The 19,822-nt window shown below is 51.1% G+C and overlaps 2 protein-coding genes across 8 annotated transcripts in view; one reads left to right on the top strand and one right to left on the bottom strand.

Moving 5' to 3' along the window:
• Positions 1-522: 522 nt before the first annotated feature.
• On the bottom strand, positions 523-10,738 carry PRDX6 (peroxiredoxin 6). The gene is made up of 5 exons (XM_054210679.1): positions 10,579-10,738; positions 7,853-8,009; positions 3,449-3,595; positions 2,697-2,843; positions 523-1,250 (listed from the first exon to the last, which is right to left on the bottom strand). The coding sequence occupies exons 1-5, from the start codon at positions 10,668-10,670 to the stop codon at positions 1,119-1,121; spliced, it is 675 nt and encodes a 224-aa protein (XP_054066654.1). The 5' UTR covers positions 10,671-10,738; the 3' UTR covers positions 523-1,118.
• Positions 10,739-10,803: 65 nt separating this feature from the next.
• TADA1 (transcriptional adaptor 1) overlaps positions 10,804-19,822 on the top strand; it is a 50,806-nt gene continuing 41,787 nt past the window's right edge. For 2 of the 7 annotated variants that reach the window (XM_054210665.1, XM_054210663.1), the window contains exons 1-4: positions 10,804-10,989; positions 11,238-11,329; positions 12,479-12,544; positions 18,930-19,027. In XM_054210665.1, the coding sequence (XP_054066640.1) occupies positions 10,916-10,989; positions 11,238-11,329; positions 12,479-12,544; positions 18,930-19,027 (330 nt within the window). In that variant the 5' untranslated portion in view covers positions 10,804-10,915. The remainder of the gene's footprint in view (positions 10,990-11,237; positions 11,330-12,478; positions 12,545-18,929; positions 19,028-19,822) is intronic. The other 5 variants (XM_054210669.1, XM_054210668.1, XM_054210670.1 and 2 more) reach the window with 3 other exon arrangements.

Below are 19,822 nucleotides of genomic sequence, written 5' to 3'. Positions count from 1 at the left end.
TGAGCGTTGCTGATTGATTGCAACGCAAGTTGCTGACTGATGCTCGCAGGCAGCCTACGGGCTATTTGGTGAGCGGCTTTCTTTCCTAGCATTGTATTAAAACATGGCTCATCTCTTGGCAGATCCCTAAGGTGTAGGTGCGGGAGAGCAGGGAGGAGTTCAGACGGCTTGTATCATGCCCTGGGAAGCAGGGGAGAACCCCCCCCACCCCGCAGCTAACGGCAGGCCAGGCTGAGGCACGGTCCCTAAGCAAACATCTCCTCCTTCCCACCACCGAGGCTCTGCCGCAAAGCATGAGCAGCACGGCTGCTCTGGGCCCGCTGCCTCGTCTGAAATGATGTGCCCTGAGACAACCTGCGTTTCCAGAGTGTCTTATTTACAGAGAAAAACCCAAGGGCAACCTGTGCTGCTGCCACCCACCCGTGAGCATGGGCACACATCCCAGCTGCACGGCCCAGGGAACAAAGTAAACAGTGCAGGGTGCTCGGGACATCAGCAGAGGCAGGCGAGGGATGCTGCAGGTAGTACTGAAGATCAGTTTTATTTGCTCTATTCCCTCTTCCATAAAACCTGAAAGCAACCAACTTCCAGCAAGAGATGAGAAAGCAGTAAGAAGTGAGAGATTTGGCTCTGCAGCTCCTCCCCTACGCACTACGCACGGGACCAGACAAAGGTGTTAACGCGTTAGTGACGGCTGCTCCGAAAGGCACGCAACAGTTTGGAGCCCCCAAAAGCTCTCTGATGGGAGGCGCATGAGCCCAGCAGGACACCCCTCCAGGGCCTGGCTGCTGACACCACGCTTCCCACCGTGCCTCCGGGAAAAGCCCGGCAGGCGCCAAACAGGAGACTCCCCAGCGTGAGCCCTGGAGCCCCCGCTGGTCTGCTAACCTCTTCCTTGCGGGGCTGACTGAAGGCAAGGAAACACCCAGGGTTTTAATTTTGAGGGAATGTGGGGGATGAAAGGGACGGGGAGGACTGGTTTAGTATTGTGATGTGCCATCGGCATGACAGTACGAGGCTGCCGATCGTGCGGTGTCAGGGAGGCGGGAGGCTGGCCACAGGGAAGGCTCCTGATGCCGAACGACCTGCAGCCCAGCAGGACGGATGGGCAGACCCGCTCACTCCGGCTGCGGGGTGTAACGCAGGTACTTCTTGCCCGACGGGAGGTCCTTTGTGAAGACTCCTTTGGGAAAGAGCTTCTTGGCTTCCTCATCAGGTAGGGTGGGCACGACCATGACGCTGTCACCAGGCTGGGGAGCAAATGGGAACCGTGAGAGCAGCAGAGGAGCTGGCAGGATTTGATGCAGGTGGCATGTCCCTGCTGGCAGGTGACAGTGCCTCCCCATGAATGCTCAGCCCCACGCACATCCCCTGCAGCTCTGCCTGGAGCAGGCAGCGAGGACTGAGCAGGAGCTACACCAAGAGGTGGCGGTGATGGCAAAGGGAGAGTTGTGCTGTCTGCCAGCCTTGCCAATGGGATCCCACAGACCAGCTCTTCCCCACAGCACTCCCACGGGAACAGGGAGTAATGAGAGGGGAATTTGGGCATCTCTACGACGCAGGAGGGAGCACAGCTTGCTCCAGTCTGCTCGTCCATTCCTATTGCTCAGGCGCCCCTGGACAGGCGGTGCTGGCTCCCCCTTGACATGCCAAGCCCCGGGGAAAGGTGTGCTTCCCGGGGAGGTGGGCTGGGGGGTGAGCTGTCCTGACACCTGTCCCGAGCTTATACTGCGGGAGATGGGAGTCTTCAGAGGCAAGGCTGTCTCCATGCCCTGCTTTGCCCCAGGAAGGGAAGGTGCTGTTTGTTGTACGCTCAGCACATGGACACTGGTGTTGATGGGGGGGGAGGCGCAGTGAAGGGCACCGATACCCCAAGTTACTCAACCTCCGAGGCTTGTGCCTATGGGGCCCTCCTGCCCAGAAGGAGCAGGTGTTTCGAACAATGCTCTGGGAGCCTGGTCCTGCCTCATAACACAGGGGGACTTCTGTGGCACACCACGGAACAGCGGGTGTGTGTCCTCTGGCTCCAGACAGGCAGGCTTCCCCAGTAACGGCTATCAAAGCCAGCAGCCGTACAGGTCCAGGAGCTGAGCAGCTCTGCTGGGCTAAGGAAACACCGGCTAGCTAAAGCAGCCAGACTGTGCTGCTTGTTCCTGCTTTATCTTGGCTGCCCAAACTGGTTTTTGGGGAGTTTGAAATAGTGCTGCTGAACAGGGATGGCCACAACTAAGCAACTTCAAGTTGTAATTTTCCACAAGGAGAGGACTCCGTTGGGTACGTGCTGGACAAAGTTGGACCGTGCCCATACTGGCCCTTCCTGGCTCAAAGGCAGGAGAGCAGCAAGCCAGCCCAAGGAGGGGCGTCCTGTGCTTGCTGCTTCGCTGGCTTTGAGTGGACTTTGGCACACTGACATCTGGTAATGCCCTCCCTTATCACAGACAATGACGGCAGGACCTGCCTTGGCCCGAAGCTGATAGCCAGAAGGGCCACTTGGCCCCAGGGACCGAAGGCAGGGAAGGGAGGTTCCTATGGCTGACTCCAGACTGCAACAGCCCTGGGGCCTGGGCTGGGATCTAACTCATATCCCAGGACCTCAGCAGCTTTCCCCACCCCATGGGTCCCCCTCCAAGGGAGGCTGGTTGATGTTCCACTGCATGTTTTCAGTGCCCAGCTGTGAGCTTTGCTCCCCTCCTCACCTTCCAGTCCACAGGGGTAGCGACCTTCTTGTACGCCGTCAGCTGCAGGGAGTCCACCACTCTCAGGATCTCGTCAAAGTTTCTCCCGGTGGTGGCTGGGTACAGGATGGAGAGTTTCAGCTTCTTATCCGGGCCAAAAATGAACACCTGAGCACAGGGAGATAGGGTCAGGGGCTGGGCAGAAGAGGTTTTGTCCATCTGAACTGCTGGATCTGCTCAGCCCTGCTGCTCCTCCCTTTCTTGGGAGGCTGCCTGCTTGATTGCAGGTGTTGGGACAGGGAAGATGCCATGGTGGGTATCTCCTAGAGCAACAAGTAATGCCCAGGCACAGAGAACACGGTGTTTGCTCTGGGAGCTTCTGTCTCCAATGCCAGCTTGTTTTGCTATGGGAGCTGCTGCATATTGCTGCATGTTTCCTCCCCTTGACCTGTGCATTTCTGATGAAAGCATGGGAAGAGAAAGGGAAAGTCCGGCAGATTAAGCACTTTTGTCCCCTCTGTGCTAGGACAGGCACAACCAGGATGAGCTGGCAGCAAGATGGAGCTGTTGCCAGCAGGCTAGAGCCCCTTCCTGCAGCGCAACCCACGGATCTAGCCCAAGGAAGTCAACCTAGTTCCTGAAGATGGTCACGTTCATCCAGGTAAGCTGCCCCCAACTTCAAGCCCAGCCCCACAGACAGATGGCAGGATGGCAAGCAATGCCGACTGCTGAGAAGGTTGCCGTGCAATGGTGCTCCAGGGCCAGGTACTCACCACACGAGCAGTCAGGGGCATGCCATCCTTGTCCCGCTCATCTGGGTCCAGCATGCCCAGCTTCACAGCAAGCTCCCGGTTCGCATCAGCAATTATCGGGAAGGGGAGTTTCTCCTCGGGTTGCCCCCCGTTGTACGCATTGATGTCCTGCAGGGACAAAACCATCAGCATGCTCATGCTCCCTGTTGTGGGTTCCACCACGGGAGACAGGGGCCAGGCAGGGAGGCCTCCATGCAGGCTTTACATGTACAGGGCAAGCTTCTGCAGAGGGGCCATGCAGAAACATGTTCAGCAGCTGCTCTGCAGGAGCTTGGGACAGCACAGCCAGGGGCTCATGGCCTTCCATGAAGTTTCTCTGCTTTCAGAAACCAGGTTTCAAGAAACAAACAAGAAACCTGTGTGCCAGGCTGGACTCTGCCTTGTTCTTGGAGACGAGTTGTTAGGCTGTCTGTGCGCACACCCTGTCACTCACCTCTGGAACTGCCCGTGGACCAGCTGCTTTGCCCGGGCAGTGGGTACGGAGATATAGGGAAATCCTGCCCGTGCTGGTGACACAGGGAGATTTACCCACCCGTTCCCTGAGAACAGGTGTCCCTCTTCCAACCCTCTCCCAACTTGACCTGCTTCACAGGGAAACTGTACTTTGAGTGTTTCTGAATCTGGTCTGGCCTTGACCAAAGCATTCAAGTTTCCTTGCAGTTTGTGGTACTACCTGTACGGGTCACACTGAGCCACGGCAGGGTTGGGAGGAGCCTGCTCAAGGCAGCACAAGCAGAGCAGCTGCCAGCGTTAAAGCAAGTTTAATCCAAGGTTTCTGCCCTAGAACAGAGCTGCCTGTTCCTTCCATCCCCTTTATGCTACAAGGGGACAAAACTGACTCCAGTGCTGACACCAGCCTCCCGCGCACCACTGTGGTGCATTATCAGCTGAGCTGATAAACCGAATGTGCAAGTCTCTCCGCCTTCCCTGGGCTCTGAATGCTGGGGAACAGGCCACGTCGTGCTCAGAGGGAACTCGGGGAGGGCAGGGCTGGAAATACTGCCCCTTGGCACTGCCCACTGCTGCTCAGAGCACGCCAGAGGCAGCAACAGCAGGCAGGCCCTGCACCACTCCTCAGCCCCCCCAGGCTGACGGTGGTGACATCAGGGGCTGTCACCCTGCCCCAGCTGCTCAGGATGCTGCAAGCAGGTCAAGTGGTGCACACGTGGCAAGATGTTTCCTTTCCAGCTTTTCTCTTCACTTGCTTTCTCCCCCGGGCTTCCTGAGTCAGCGCTGCACTGCAAAAAGGGGCTGTTTTATCTCAGCTGGGTTGTGGTCAGGCCTGCCTTGGAAGGAAGGAATCGGTTCTGTTCTCCTGCAGACCTGCCTCGTCAAAGCAGAGCGGGAAGGAAATCAGAGCCAGAGAGGCCAGACCAGGCAAAACGCTCGTGAACGCCCCACGGAGTTGCAGGAGGCTGCAGGTGAAGGTTTGACAGTGATATCCCCCTGTCTCTTCAGAGTGGGGGATGGAGGATGAAGAGAGCTTCTGAGAAGCAATATCCAAATGCTATGGACTGTAACTCATTCCAAAATGCACGTAATTTCATGTCCTGGGGATCTCTGCACAAAACAGCCTCATAAACCCCACCCTATTTTGCAATAAGACACCCAAGACTCACTCACTTCCCTATGAACTATTTTTCTTTCCAGAGTCCCAGATGAAACCAGACATCACTGGAGTGATTTATTCGCCCCGACTCACCAAGGCGAAGGTGTTAGTGGCCAAAGAGAGCATTGAAACCTCCTCTGCCATGCCAGTCAACCCTGCTTAAGGAGCTCATGCATTCAGCCAACCCCTGGAGAAGCAGTGCACAGACTGGGGAGGAAGGACAGTAGGATCAATCCCTGGGTGAATTACAGGCTTGTTCCAAGTCCTGGAGCAAGCCCCTGGGTCTCGGCTAGGGATGGCTAAAACCAGCAGTGACATCTTCGGCTGGGAAAGCAGAGCTGAGCAAAGTGACACGAGAATTATTGGCTCTGCTCTGGTCCCACCTTTCCAGGCCCCATCTGCCCACTGAAATTCGGCAGCAAAGCAAGCAGAAGTCTCTGTTGTTTCATACAGGATTTCAGCCATCCCTCCTGCCCGCTTGCTTCCTCACGGCCTGTGCTCCAGATAAAACCAGCTTCATCCTTTTAGTACTGCTAGGAGCCTCATCCAAAGAGAAAGCATAGGTATGTAAAGGAACGTTGCACAGAGAGGTCTGCCTGCCCAAAGTTTTGCTCACTTTTAGGACTTCTCTCTGAGTTAAGATTTAGGTAAGGAAACTGCAGTTTCTAGATCCCAATCTAGACTGCTTTTGTCCAGACAGGCAGCTTCTGCCAAGGCTTGGTATCTGTTAAGCTCTTTTTTCCCCCAGGGCTGGGCAGGAGAACCTTTGGGACACCACCCCTGGTCTCAGACTTGCGGCAAGCCTCAACAGCCACCTTCCTAGTTCAGCTCTTTGGCTCTCCGCATTATCTGAAGTTCTTCTCTGCTTTGTCAAGGACTAAGGAAAAGGATCACATGTACGGGCAAGGTCTAAGAGCAGAGCAATCGCATCCCTGTCCTCTCTTATGCCCTCCATGGTGCACACATGCTGCGTTCATTGCTCCTCCGTGCTCCTTGCACCGCTCATGGTGTCACAGCCTGACAGGGTTAGCCTGTTCCCCGGCTAAACAGCCCAGTTTCTCTGCGCTGAAGCAAACCTGCCCAAATCTGCAGGCAGCTTTGTTCCCCCTCTGCACCTTTTCTTGTTCCCTTGTAGCCTGCAACATGGGCAATTTCAAACACAGGCTGCATGGAAGAGTCCAGTCTGCTATGGATTTGCCCTCACCAATTGTATCTTCTGCTCTGGATGATCTTCAGAGTTTTCTTTTTGACAGGTGCTGAGCTGACGTTTCCAAACCACCCTCTCTGAGGCCTCTCCCAACCTGACAGAAAGCTCACCGCAGCTTGGACTGCTGCCTTCTGCCTTTCTCCGTGTTCATTCTGGAAGGTTTTCCAAACGTGCTGCTCTGCCTCCCATCAGTCAGCGTCGAGAGGCTGTTCAGCAGCTTCTGGTTTTACCCCAGGTTGTGCTGAATACCACAGCATCAGCAAAGTCAGCTCATGGTTCATCTCTTTTCTGGATCACCCAAGTATGCTGAACCCCACTCGTCCCTGCAGAGCCTCAAGGCTTTGCTCCCTTGACACAACCCATCACTTCCTCCTGTCTCCCTGCAGAAAAGAGCCTGCCCTTTGCAAAGCTGATGTCTTTGAAAATCTTCTTGGAAATTTGAGGACTCTGTAAAAGTCAGCCATGCCCTATAGTTCTTCAAAGGACTCTAGCTAACCAGGACATGAGACTCCCTTACAAAAGCAAAACCCAAAATTTCCATTATATTTAATGAGATGTTATTTGCTAATTCGACTGGTGGTTTCAGTCAGTTTGATCAGCGCAGACACCTCGTTAACTGGTGTGGTATTTGTATGCTGTTTTTGCAGGCCCTTCTGAGGTTCGGTGGGACATCGGCCATGCACCACTCGGCTACAAAGGTCAATTTAAGCAATGAGGCAATTAGGTAATTTCTGAAGCCAGACATGAAACAACTTTTGAGTGTGGAAATTTCTCACCTTTACTACCTCTTACTGCATGCGTGTCTCAACTCTGGAAAATGCATGAGAACAATCCCAATTTTAAGTGGCAGGTTATTCACCCAAGGATTTTTACACTCTGGCCACATCTGTCTGAAATACTTATTTTACACCCCTACCACCTATTAGCCCTGGAGCCATACTCCCTGGCAACACACCATTGCTGAGGCTGCATTTGAAGTTCCTTTTATGTTCCTTCAGCAAGCTATTTTGTTCCCATCTTTTTTTATACTCCCTTATGACGGTTTTATATTTAACACAATCCTATTTGTGGTTTTATGTTTAACATGCCCCTGTTTGTTCTCTGTTTTCTTTTCCCTGCCTGGGCATGAATCACACCCTTTGAAGACTGCCTGTTCACTTCGGACTCCTTCTTTCCTTTCCTGTTATATTACAGAACTTTTTGAGGCTCTGTGGATAAGATTGCCTTCCTCTGAGCTTCACATACGTTTTACCCGTTCAGGTGTTGGTGGGAGAGCCATAATACTGTTTTCCTCTTGTTTCCAAGTGTCAGTGCACAGAGTGCTCTGGACTTTGTGGAATGCTCCATGAAGATGGAGCAGACCTTCCTCCTCCTGCTCTGTGTTTTACCACCTCCTATCCTACATGCTTTGAGATTCAAGTGTCTTGCAATGTTATCCTCAGCAGATATGTAGTTCCAAGACCACGCTCTGTTCTGCATGGGCTTTTCCTCTGGCCTTCAGAGCAAGGCAGCAGCACAAGCTCCCCTCGCACCTCCCCACGGCCCGTACCTTGCTCCAGGAGAGGTGGTCTTGGACGCTGTCAATGGAGAGGGCGATCATCTTCACGTTGCGCTTGCTGAACTCGGGCGCCAGCTTTGCTGCCCGGCCAAGCTCTGTGGTGCAGACGGGGGTGAAGTCCCGCGGGTGGGAGAAGAGGATGCCCCATCTGAAAGATGAGAGCAGGAGATTGCATTAGGGCGAGATGTCATTCCGGTTTGTACTGCAGACGAAAAGCTGTACGGATTGCACTGCACGGAAACTAGTGCGGGAACAGCTCAGCTCTCTGCTAAGTGGAAATCCTGTCCTTGAGAACTCTTCCTCCCCTATTGCTAGAAGCCTTCAGAAGATGAGCCCTCTTCATCATGCTCTGAGAAACTCCCTGTGCCTCACTCCCCCTCTCCCTCCAGGATCCCCCAGGGAATGCTGGAATAGCCCACTGTTCCCGACGTGGAGGTGGACACTATGCCGTGTGGGGAAGTTTTGGGGGAGCCACACGTACACTCTGTACCCCAGAGACCACACGTGCGAGGGCACGTAGACACCAACCTGCCATCCACGTTATTGCAGAGATCGTTACTGATTTACAAGGCTATTCACGACCCTGTACACCTCCTCATCAACCGCTGAGAGGAGAAACACCCCTGGATATCATGCAACTTAAAAGAATGGGATAGGACCAAACCTTAACCACAACTGCTGCCGCGAGCTGCTGAACGTACTTCATGAAAAAATAAGAATTAATCAACTAATGGGGGAGGTCAGAAGTTACCATAACGTTATGGCTACAGTTACAACAACACCACCACCTGTGCTTTTGCCCACCGCTTCCCACCAGTGGATTTTGCAGTCTTTAGAGCAGGCAAATACAAGCCGCCCCACTTTATAGGTAAGGCAGCCAGGGCACAGAGACCAGCAGCAACGCAGCCCAGCAGCGAGACGGGCTTATGGCAAAACAGCTCCCAGGTCACAGGAGTTTCCAGAGGCTGACAAAAAGCCACCCCCAGCACTTAAAATTCCCCACCAGGGACTTGTTGCATCATTTCTCAGCTCAGCACTCACAGGGCGTACGGCACTGGTCTTCACCTGGCCCCCAGCGCTCAGTAAATACAGCCGCATGCCACAGCATCTGGGGAAAGTCCTGTCTTAGAGATTTGGGAAGGGAGTTGAAGGGATGAAGAGAGCATCCTGGAGCTCTGACAGAGCCATGCGATTGCCACGGCTCACCGTGAAGTTACAGAGCAGCTACCTGGCCACTGGTGCTACAAGTCTCTTTATACGATAAGTATACTACTTAAATAAAAAGGCAGCAAACAACCGAGTAGAGGCTGGCCAAGAAAGCTGCCATGGGGGTGATCACGCCGGAACAGCCAATTTTAAGAACCCTGCAGCTTTTTTCTTGCTAAGAGGGTTCGTTTTTCCCCATTTGCCCAAGCTCACAACACTGACAGAAGCGGACTCAGATGCCGATTCAAGCCTGCCAAGCGCCGCCGGGAGCAAGTCCCAGACGCGCCGTGCCAGCACCCTCCTGCTTGTGCCAGAAATGGAGGAACAGGCTGTGCGGGAAACAGCGCCTGAAGGCACGTGGCTTTCCACCTCAGGCTCAAACAGGGCCGGAGCCCTTTGCCGCTGCTCGGTTACACACCTTTGCCCACCCGGGCTCACTCACAAGGGGCGTAGGTGACACATGAGCTGATCTCTGGGACTGGCCTGGACCGAGCGCTGCTCTGGCAAGCCTGGCTTTGCCCTTCCCCAGGCTCCGACGTTTTCAGAGCAGCTCTTCCCTCTCCTCGAGGGCTCAGCTCACCCTCTTGCCATAGGAGATGGGGGATGACGGGGAGAGGTGTCTCTGCCCACTCGGAGGGGTGCATGTACGCCCTGTTGTCGTGCCCCCCTGGAAAACCGCAATGCCTGGCTGGCCGGCCCAGGTGTAGTGGCCTCCCTTGCCCCCAGAGCACACCCGTGAGGGCTGCTGCTGCGGCTTGATGGGGAAAAAAACACTTTTGCAACAAGGCCGAGGCACAGACTGGCCCAACTCTGCCTCCTGACGCTGGTCACGTCCCCGTGGGAGGCTCCCACCCGGGGTCGAGCTGGACTCCCACACGTAATCATAGAATACTTTTGGACCTCTAAAGGCCATCTAGTCCAACCCCCCTGCAGTGAGCAGGGACATCTTCAACTAGATCAGGTTGCTCAGAGCCCCGTCCGACCTGACCTTGAATGTCTCCAGGGATGGAGCATCCACCACCTCTCTGGGCAACCCGGGCCAGTGTCTCACCACCCTCATGATAAAAAATGTCTTCCTCATGTCTACTCTGAATCTACCCTCTTTTCATATAAAACCATTACCCCTTGTGTTATCAGTACAGTCCCTCCCCATCTCTCCTGTAGCCCCCTTTAGGGACTGGAAGGGGCTCTAAGGTCTCCCCGGAGCCTTCTCTTCTCCCGGCTGAACACCCCCAACTCTCTCAGCCTGTCCTCACAGCAGAGGGGCTCCAGCCCCTGCAGTATCTCGGTGGCCGCCTCTGGCCCCGCTCCAACGGGTCCAGTGAAAAAAAAACCACCCCACAGCCACATAATTCACCGTCGTGCTCGTCTGGAAGGACACCCTTCCCCCTCGGTGCCCGGGAGCCAGGCCCGGCTGGGCCCGCCGGCGTGGGGGGGGTGTGGAGCTCCCCGATCTCCCGCTATGCTCCCTCCCCCCCCCGCTCCAAATCCCCCCTCCTCCCGGTGCTCACGAGTCTCCCAGGAAGTCGTGGAAGCGGATGCGGCCCTGCGTGGTCTCCGCCTCGAAGTTGGGCGCCTCGTCGCCCAGCAGCAGGCCCGGCATGGCTGTGGCTGCGGCCGCGGCTCCCGCTCCCTCCGCCGCCGGGGCTGCCGCCGCCTCTGCGCGTGCGCGGGGGCACCGCCCCCGCCCCCAACCCGGCGCGGCGGAGTGTCACGTGACGGGCGGGCCGCCGCGCTTTACGGCTGCCGTCGCGCTTTGTGGCGCTTTGCGGCGCGGGAGAGGGAAGTGGGGCGTTGATCCGTTGCTTCGCCCCCCGCCCCCGCCGCTTCTCTCCGGTGGTGGCGAGGATGGCGACGTATGTGAGCGAGTTGGAGGCGGCCAAGAAGAGCCTGAGCGAGGCGCTGGGCGAGAACGTGAAGCAGTGAGTGCGGTGGGCTGGGGCTGGGTGTCGGGCCGGGCCGGGCCGGGCCGGGCCTGGCCTGGCCTGAGAGGGCGTCCCACCTGAGAGGGCGTCCCACCTGAGAGGGCGGCGCTAACCGGGCCCGTGTCCCTGCGGAAGCCTCAGCGCTGACCTGGTCCCGGGCCGCTTTGCGCTGTTGTAGGGGAAAGCAGTGGATTTAGGAGCAACGCTTTTTGTTTGGTGTCTGCACCTTCCCCGCTCTTCCCTAGGTACTGGGCCAACTTGAAGCTCTGGTTCAAGCAAAAGATAAGCAAGGAGGAGTTTGACCTGGAAGCACGCAGGCTTCTCACGCAAGACAATGGTAAAAAGCCATCTTGTGTTTGTTTTCCTGCTGGCTCTGCTGCTGCCTGGTCCATGCCAGGCCTGCAGGGATCTGCTGCATGGTTTTTCCTGAACAGGGAAATTGCTGTGAGGGAAATAAGAACGTCTAGGGCTCTAGTAGCAGTTTAGTTACAAAGGTGGGAGGTGCCCTGGCTTGCAGGGGGAAGTCCCATTGTGGCCCATGTGCTGCCAGGCAATTTGGCCTTGTGTAAATACGGTAAGCAGGTAAAATATGCTGTCTCAGCAACCAAGGAGATGTTTTCTTATGTCAGCGTAGAGACCCCGTCCTTTCCATACCGCACACTCTCTGTTTGGCTGGGGCTAAACTGTACTTGTGGCTGAAGTGGGCGAGGGAACGCCTGAATTCACCGCAGCTTATGCAGCAGGCAGATTTCTTTCCTGGCCTTTGTGGGTGACAGCTTGGAGTGTTGAAGGGTGAGACTCCTTTGTGCTCACCTCAGTGTGGGTCTGCAAATATTGGTGGGCATTGCTGAAAGTGTTGCGGGGTTTCTTGACTTCCACCTTCATGATCACTGTGGGGAGGGGCAGGGAATTTCTCACTACTTGGGTTGAAAGGCCAAAGAGGTTCCTGCAACCCTCTGACCCTGCTTGTGAAGTTTGTCTTTGCTCTTTCTAATTTGTGATTACTTGCTCTGCATTTCAGTAACCCTTCTGTAAGAGAGCTGCATTTTATCTAGAAACTATTTGACTGAACTTCACTTTCCTGGGTCTGGTTCTTACAGGTCCTTTTCTAGCAAAGCCAAAAGCCCTGCTACTAGAAGCCTGTGTGACAGGAGGGACAGCTGATTCTCCTCTTGCTGGCTGAATACACCAGATATTTCACGTTGAGGGCTGTAGGGCTGGATTCATGTGTGTGGCACACTGAGAATGACCTAACTTGTTTCCATGCCATGTGTAGTATCCTTTCTGTTAGTATGGAAGTAGCAGATTCTGGGTCCAGTAGAAAAAAACTCTCAAAAAAAACCCTTCAGTTGTGCCTATGGAGCTAAGTATGTGGGGAAAACATGAGATTAGAAAGGCATAGCAAGCTACTTAAAGATTGCTTTGTGTGGGGGGGTGTGTCTCTGGGCACTGAAGTGTTGCTAATGAACTGTCTGTCTTTACGCAGTCCACTCTCACAACGATTTCCTCCTGGCTATTCTTACCCGATGCCAGATCTTGGTTTCTGCACCAGGTAAGTCCTGAGAAGCCTCATTAAAAACAATTGGGTAATGAAGCTTTGCCACGTGGGTATTTGGTGGGTTTTGTGCAAAGGACTCCAATTTTCTGAGCTTCAATATTCATGTTAATTGTGCCACACAGGCAAAAGATAAGCTGTGTGTGCAATAAGCTGGTTTTATTTCTGGAAAGGGTGTGTGCTGTGAGCTGAAGTGTAAAGAGAGGTGCTGCTTTGCCTTTGATCTGCTTTGCTTACCAATTCCTCTCTCTCCTTGACTTGGTGATGCTCTCTGCTCTTACCTCTGCTGGGGATATTATCTTGGGAAGTTGAATTTTCTAGACTGATCTTGAAAGCAAATATGTATATGATAGAAAAATGCTTACAGTGAGTCTTGATTGAGCTATGGGCAATTAACCCAACCTTCTGCAGGTAGTTCATTTTTTAATTTTGTAAGCATTTAGGCTGCAGTCAGGATTGCAAAATAGGTTTTGCTTGGACTTCAAAAGAGCTCTAAATCCAGAGATCTGATAGGAAGGACAATTGAGCTACAGTTCCAGATAAGAAACTGCTGTGTAATAAGGGAAAGAAAATTGTTATAGCTCTGATGGGCTGACAGCTGAGAGATGTGCTTTTTGAGATAAGAGAATACCTGTTACTAGAGTACTTGAAGGAAGGAAAAAATGCAAAATTTATGGATTGCCCACAGTTCTTTGTGTCATAGCTGGTCATTAACTATACCAGCTGTGCTAATTAAATACTAACCTCCCCCACCTCCAAACTTGCTTTGTTTGCTCTTTTCACAAACACCTTTTGAGTTCCAGACTAGTCCACCTTAGCTGTCTTGTAATTCAAAATATTTATGTCTAAATCTTGCTGCTCCTTCCTTTTTGACTTACTTAGAGCTGGACTATAAAAAGAAAGCACAAGAACAGTGATTCCCCTGTGAGTATTGCCTGAAGCAGCTGAGTCTAAATTAGGAGGGGAGGGAGAGAGTGCCTGTGTTCTCTGAGCTCAGCCCTGGGCTGATGTGAGTGTTGAAGCAGAGGTTGTAGCCCAGAGGTCTTGCTCCTGAGTGGCTGTAGTCAGGGTAGAGCCTGTTGTTGTGTGACTAAAATTGGGGTTGTTCATTCCTGTGTGCACCGCTCTGTGCTTAATTACAGTTAATGTATTGAATTTCATTTGTCACTTTACCCAGTCGCTTAGCCTTGTGTAGCTCTTCTGCAGCCGTCTGGTCAGTTTTCATCTTCCCTGCCTTGAAAAGCTCAGATCTGTCAGCAAACTCTACCAGCTCCCCAGTACCCCCTTTTTTCAGGGCTGTCTAGGAATGTGTTAAAAGTATGTGCCCCAGCATAGAGCAGTGTGGTGCTCCACAGGTGTCTTCCATATGCTCGTTATTTCCTGCCTGACCTTTTTAATTTCAAGTCCTTGCCAAGGGCTTTTCCTCTTGTCCCATCGGAGCTTACTGTCTTTAAGAGCCCTTGAAGAACCCTTTTTTGTAGTGCTTCAGCTGACCAACTGGATCACCTCCAGTGCTTTCAGGCAGGCTTTTGTTGTCTCTGTCCACAGATCTGCATAAGCCAGATTGAAAAAAATCAGTTTAATCGCGTGTGTGTTCTTAAAGACATAGTTTAGTCCTCTGCAGTTAACAATATGTGCTGCTAGTCCTTTCTAGAGTTTCTGGTTTGTTCTCCTCAGATCAATGCAGAGTCTCTCAAGGATTTTGGAGCTAATCTGTACTGAGATACCTGATTATGGGCCCCTGACTGGTAGATCTATTATATGTACATTTTTACTTGCCAGTCTGCTGTGTGTGTTGTAGTGGATTGTACATGCAAACCCAGGAAAGTGCAGTATGAGTGGAACACTAGATGTTACGTCCAGATTTCTTTTTCTCCCCCTAGATGCCAGTCAGACGCCTACTAGTTTTTTTTTGTTGTTGTCTTTTTTCTCTTTTTTTTCCTCATGTAAGAATGGAAAGCTAACAGGCTTTTGTCTCCACCACTGTTCTGGGTACAGGGTGTTGACTTCATGTTTGATGGAAACAAGTAACTTTAAAGAAGTGTGCTTGATGCACTTGGCACGCCATCACAAGGGTTACTGGTGCATGCACTTTCCACCCCCGTGTGAGAGAGACAAGGTGGAAAGAACCATCTTTAAAATGCCAGTTTGTACTTAAAAAAAAATAATGGTGTGATCAGCATTAAAAGCGTACTTGATATTGCGGCATTTGGAATAGGAAACCTTGGGGAAGGTATCTTTAAGGAGTGCTTGTAACACATGTTGAACCATGTGAACAAACCCATCTGATCCAAACTTTGCTGCCTCAGTAGAAGTGGTTCCCCCTGGGCTTATAAGGGAACACTAGGTGAATGTGAGAACACTTTCCACTTCCCCCCTCTCATCTACTTAGGCCGTTGGTCACACAAACTTCAAATCCCAGTTCAACACCCTGTGTGGCACGGGATATTTAGGACTCGGTGGAGAGGGAGGAAGGCTCAAGTCTATTCCAATGTGAGGAATGACCAGTTGCTTAAATTCCTGCTGAGCTCCCACTGATGGCACAGCAGGATCCTGGGCAATGCTAAATTGGACTTCTCTGCCCTTTTTAAAAATGGGTGGTGGTGTTCCCTCTGGCAGCCGTGTTTGTGAATACACCAATAAATGCTGGAGTGGCACCCAGCTGTAATGTAGCTGGGAAGCTGTGAAAGTGCCCAGAGAGAGGAACTTCCCCAAAATGTCCTATCCAAAATACTAAAGAGTGACTTAATGTTAGTTTTAGGTTGGCTATACCCGCCCGAGTGGTGTGGTGCACTTCCCATCACAAGAAAATTGTTTTCTTCAGTATTGTCTTTTTACCAGTATTTTCAGAAGTGCTTTTCTGAATTTTTATGTCTGGGTGTTTTTTTTTTCCCCAAAAAAATTCCATCAGGAGGAACTCCAGTTTAAAACCTTCCTTAACCTTGCGTGGAGTTGCTTATTGCTTATCTTACTTGTTGGACAATTGCAAGCAATCAAGCTAGCAAGGTTTCTTGAGTTAATACATACCTCACTTGAACTCTTACCCTCCCTTCCTTAGCTAAATGTTAATAAAATTGAGACAACTGCAAGTGTTTGAGTTAGTGGTGTAAGGATTTAATTTATTTATGAGTGATCTGGAGCCAACTAAGAGATGGTTCAGTGAATTAGAACTCTTGCTGGGATAGCAGGAGCATTTTATTTTATCAGGGTTACCCGTAGGCTTTGCTCAAAGGGCTGCCAACTGTGAGATGGGCTCAGGTTGCTCGTGTTCCTCTTCTTTCCAGAGAGTTGGGAAAGGAGAAAAAGGAAGAAAACGGGAGTGTGAGTTGTTGACCGAGGAGGGTCTTCAGAATATATTTGACTAACCCCTTGTCCCTGCAGGAAGATTGAAAAAAAATAATAGTACTGAAGATCAAATAAATGAGAGTGGGCAAATGCGTGTTTCCTGTGCCTGGCTACTTTTCTGTGTCGTGACTTTCTCTGTTGGTATCTTTGTCCTTTCCTCCTGTGCGGTGCTGGTGCAGCACGTCAGGAAAACCTGACGCACTCCGGACTGGCTGGTGCCATCGCTGTAGATGTGAGGCAGCTCTTAGAAAAGCGTTCTTATCTGTTGCTTATCTTTTGAAGGTATATCAGCAGCCATTGCTGTGGCTTGTTAGCATCTGATTCTCTTGCTAGCAAGATTAAATAAGAACTGCTAACATCTCTGAAGTTTCATGCCTGAGCCACCCTAGCCTTGTCATTTGTGGCCAGGAAGACAAGTACTGGTTTTCTTAGAATACTGAAGGGAAATTTTGCTTTCTTCATCTAGTGCAAGTCAGGCTTGGTAATATGAAAACCTGGAAAAGGAGCCAAAAAAAGTATCTGCTCTGGGCTCATTATAATGGGGAACAGGAGATAGTATCTCGCCTTTCCCTTGTTCTAAGATAGGTCTGGCTAAGTTTTTGTTAAGTGTGCAGGCTGAGAGTCGATTAAGCTGCATCTTTCCAGGTCTACTGTCAAAGCCTAAAAATTTAGTTGCCATTTAGTTTAGAAGTTACTACATTATTTTTTAAAAGAAGACATTTTGACAATTCGGACTCTGCTATAACCTGTTCATCTGTAATACATTGTCAGATAAAAGGGTGGTGTTTGCTTTTTCTAATCTGTTCCACTTTCTCCATCTAACTAAGGTTGCATTAACTGAGAATACTTTGGTAAGTGAGGCTGTGAAGGGGCTGTGTGAGACTTCTGACAAGGAGGAAGGGCCTGGGGTGGGGTGATGTTACAAGCTAGAGAGATGTGCTTTTATTGAGAGCTTTAAAATGGGCCAGGTAATTTCTGCGTCTGTCCTTAACACACCTAATCCCCCCTGCCTAGAAGGGATCTGACCTGTTATGGAGGGGAGGAGGAGGAAGAGGAGGAAAGTACTTGTCTGTAAAGAGCAAAATTCTGAGAGAGAAATAGCGTTATATTGATAATCCTAAGGTGTAAGTACTGAGATATCTCAGTGAAGGGCAAGAGTGGTCCTTGAGATGATTGTCCATGGTGCTTTCCACACACCCCTTTGTTAGGCCTCTGCTGCAATGTTGTAGTGGTGAGTAATGACACCAGCTTTATGATTCTTGGAGAGGGTTTGTTTATTATCTTTTAATTTCCTATAATTGACCAGTGGATTTTGGCAAGAGGGTTTGTTGTAGACTGTTGTTTTTCAGCTCACTAATACAATGTAGCTAAACTTTTTAATAAACTTTATAGTGACAGTGTCATCTCTGTGTGTGTGTGTAGGTGGTTTCTAACCCCTTCTTAGCAGCTGACCATTCATAAACTTCACGTGAATCCCCTGGTTTAGCCTGATCCTTAAAGTCATGTTTTAGGTTTTTTTCATGGTAGAGGACACTGTGCTCATGCTTCAGCCATGAGTCTGGGAAGCTCCATGTATCCAAGGACTTCCAGCCAGCTGCCTTCCCTATAAGCAAGGCTGTAGTAAACTGTACTTATGAATTCCTGAATTACAGCAAATTAAACATAGTTGTGAGAGCTAGAGGTAAGTGTGCTGCTTGATGTGAGGCTGGTGTTGAGCCGTGGCAGCCTGCGGTAACAGGAGAGAACCAGAAGTGGTTGGTTGTCAGTACTCAGCGAATGGGCCTGAGGCCGGCCGAGTTGTGGATGGTGACTTGTGGGGTGGCTGCTGTCACTTCTTGCCTGAGTCTAGAGGAAATGGCCAATTCTGGTTCAGGTGTGCCTGGGGAACATCGGAGATGTTGCTGTGCTGTCAGCACCGCCTGGTAGCACAGCTCCAGCCGGAGGTGACTGAAGTACCTCCAGAGCGGAGTTGTCCAAGCTCCCTGGAGGCAGGCAGGGACCCTGGCACAGGGCATGCTCTGCTCCAAAGGAAAAAGGCTGCTCGCTTGCTGTGCGAAACCAAGGGAGGAGGGTACCAGTGACACAAAGCAGAGGCTGCCTCTGTAGCCACAAGAGGGCTGTCCAGTCTTTGGGTTGCACTGCTTGTTGACTGTCAGCAAGTGCGTAGGCATCTAGTGCAACCATGTCTTAAGCCCGATGTACCTGAAGGAATTGTGCGTGGATCCCATGAACCAGTCAGCAGGAAATCTGCCAGGCTCTCCTTGCCAAAGTGGTATGATTATCAGCACCTGGTTTGGCCTACTGTAGGTGTAGCTGTCAAACAGCATAGAGTGGACTTTTGAACAGTCTCCTCAAGGTGATGTGGCCAAATGTATGTATGTATTGGTACTACACAGTAATCTCTCTTCCATCTGCTTGCCAGTTCTGGTCAGTCACAAGCTCACTGCGCACGTTGGTGTTGTGCTGCTCCTGGGCCCAGTGGCCTTTGCAGTTCTTCCCCCACCTCTCCTTTCTTATCAGCGTAACAAGAACGATCAGCTGTGATGTTTAACAGGGTTCCGAGACAAAGCTTGCTAAAGCTGATGGGGAACTGTAAAGGGTCAGATTGCTCAGTTCTGCTGATTAACATCTGACCTGATCCAGGAGTTGGTGGGAGGAGAATTCCCCTCCAGGCAAGCTCCTGTCATCTTCCTGATGGAACAAATGGTTGTTTCTTCCTTACAGCTTTCCTTGGATGCTGTGCTCATCTCTGCCTTTCTGCCATGGCTTTTTGTGTGATGTGTGGACAGAAATTTCTACTTAAGTAATGGGTCATGAGTTAGTCAAGCTGGCAGGGGGCTGACAAAGGAAGGGAAGGGCTACCACAACATTTTCCCTGAGAAGCCCTTCTTCTGGGCCATGGCTGTTGGTTTTGGGTAAAGGCTTAGCTGAGGGCTAATTATTAGGGGTTTTCCTGTGTGGACAGTTTCATCTTGGCCCTAAATCAGCAACATCTATTGAGTGTGGGTTTTTTTTTTTCTTTCTCTTCAATTTGTAGAGGGTGCTGGATCTCTGCCATGGCCAGGTGGCTCTGCAACTAAGCCTGGAAAACCCAAAGGAAAGAAAAAGATTTCATCAGTTCGTCAAAAGTTTGATGTAAGTGTCCACAGTCATATGGTGGTGGCTCTCTGACATTGTGTTGGGGCTGAAGAGCTCTGGCACAGCATGCAGTTTTTATTACTGCCAGGGATGATGGAATCCATCACATGCAGTGATGTATGTTATTTTTGTTTTGAGTTCTGGTTTGGGGCAGAAGCTGGGGGTTAGTAGCTGCTGCCTCTCTCGTGGAAGCCTCTTGGGAGAAAGGCTACGGTGTGACCTGGGTTTGTTAGACACCAGAGAATCCATGGAAGTACACCTAAATGTCAAAGTTGTGTTCCAGGAATCCACATCTGCTGAATTCTTGAAGCAAAAATTTCTATTTATTCGGGCAGAATTCCATGATTGTATGGTCTGTTCTGCAGAACTCTACAATCGAAAGTACTAGTAGTAAGATGTTCCTCGGGTGGAATGTTTTTTAGAGGGTCAAGTTGTTTCAGAATTAAAAATGCTTTGCGAAGGTGCTGTCTCGTGGTATGTGGCAGAGAAATGCATGAGATGGGGTTGATTTTTCAGTGAATGCTCTGTATGTCCATCTGGTGCTGTCACATGTCTGTTTTACAGATGTTTCTGTGCTGCCAGACCAGTGGTGGGGTGGGGGCCTGGTGTGAAAGAGGATTAGGATGGGGCACTGTCTTCCATGGGTGGAGTTTGATAAGATGGTTCAAACTGAATTAACAGTTTGTTGAAAGGGAGAGTGGCTGTCTCTTACTGAGCCAGATTTATCGGATGTCTCAGCACATCGTGGTCCAGCTCAGTTCTGTGACAAAGTAGAAAACAAACCAAGCAAAA

This window comes from Rissa tridactyla, chromosome 8 (assembly GCF_028500815.1).
Source record: "Rissa tridactyla isolate bRisTri1 chromosome 8, bRisTri1.patW.cur.20221130, whole genome shotgun sequence".
Classification (NCBI taxonomy): domain Eukaryota; kingdom Metazoa; phylum Chordata; class Aves; order Charadriiformes; family Laridae; genus Rissa; species Rissa tridactyla.
This window is presented reverse-complemented; position numbering and strand designations above follow the sequence as displayed.

Excerpts from the sequence above, each read along its gene's own strand:
- PRDX6 (XM_054210679.1), bottom strand. The coding sequence starts at position 10,670 with ATGCCGGGCCTGCTGCTGGGCGACGAGGCGCCCAACTTCGAGGCGGAG. Across the intron at positions 8,010-10,578 it reads CACGACTTCCTGGGAGACTC|ATGGGGCATCCTCTTCTCCC; the intron begins GTGAGCACCGGG and ends CTCATCTTTCAG. Across the intron at positions 2,844-3,448 it reads TGCCCCTGACTGCTCGTGTG|GTGTTCATTTTTGGCCCGGA; the intron begins GTGAGTACCTGG and ends CCCTGTGCTCAG.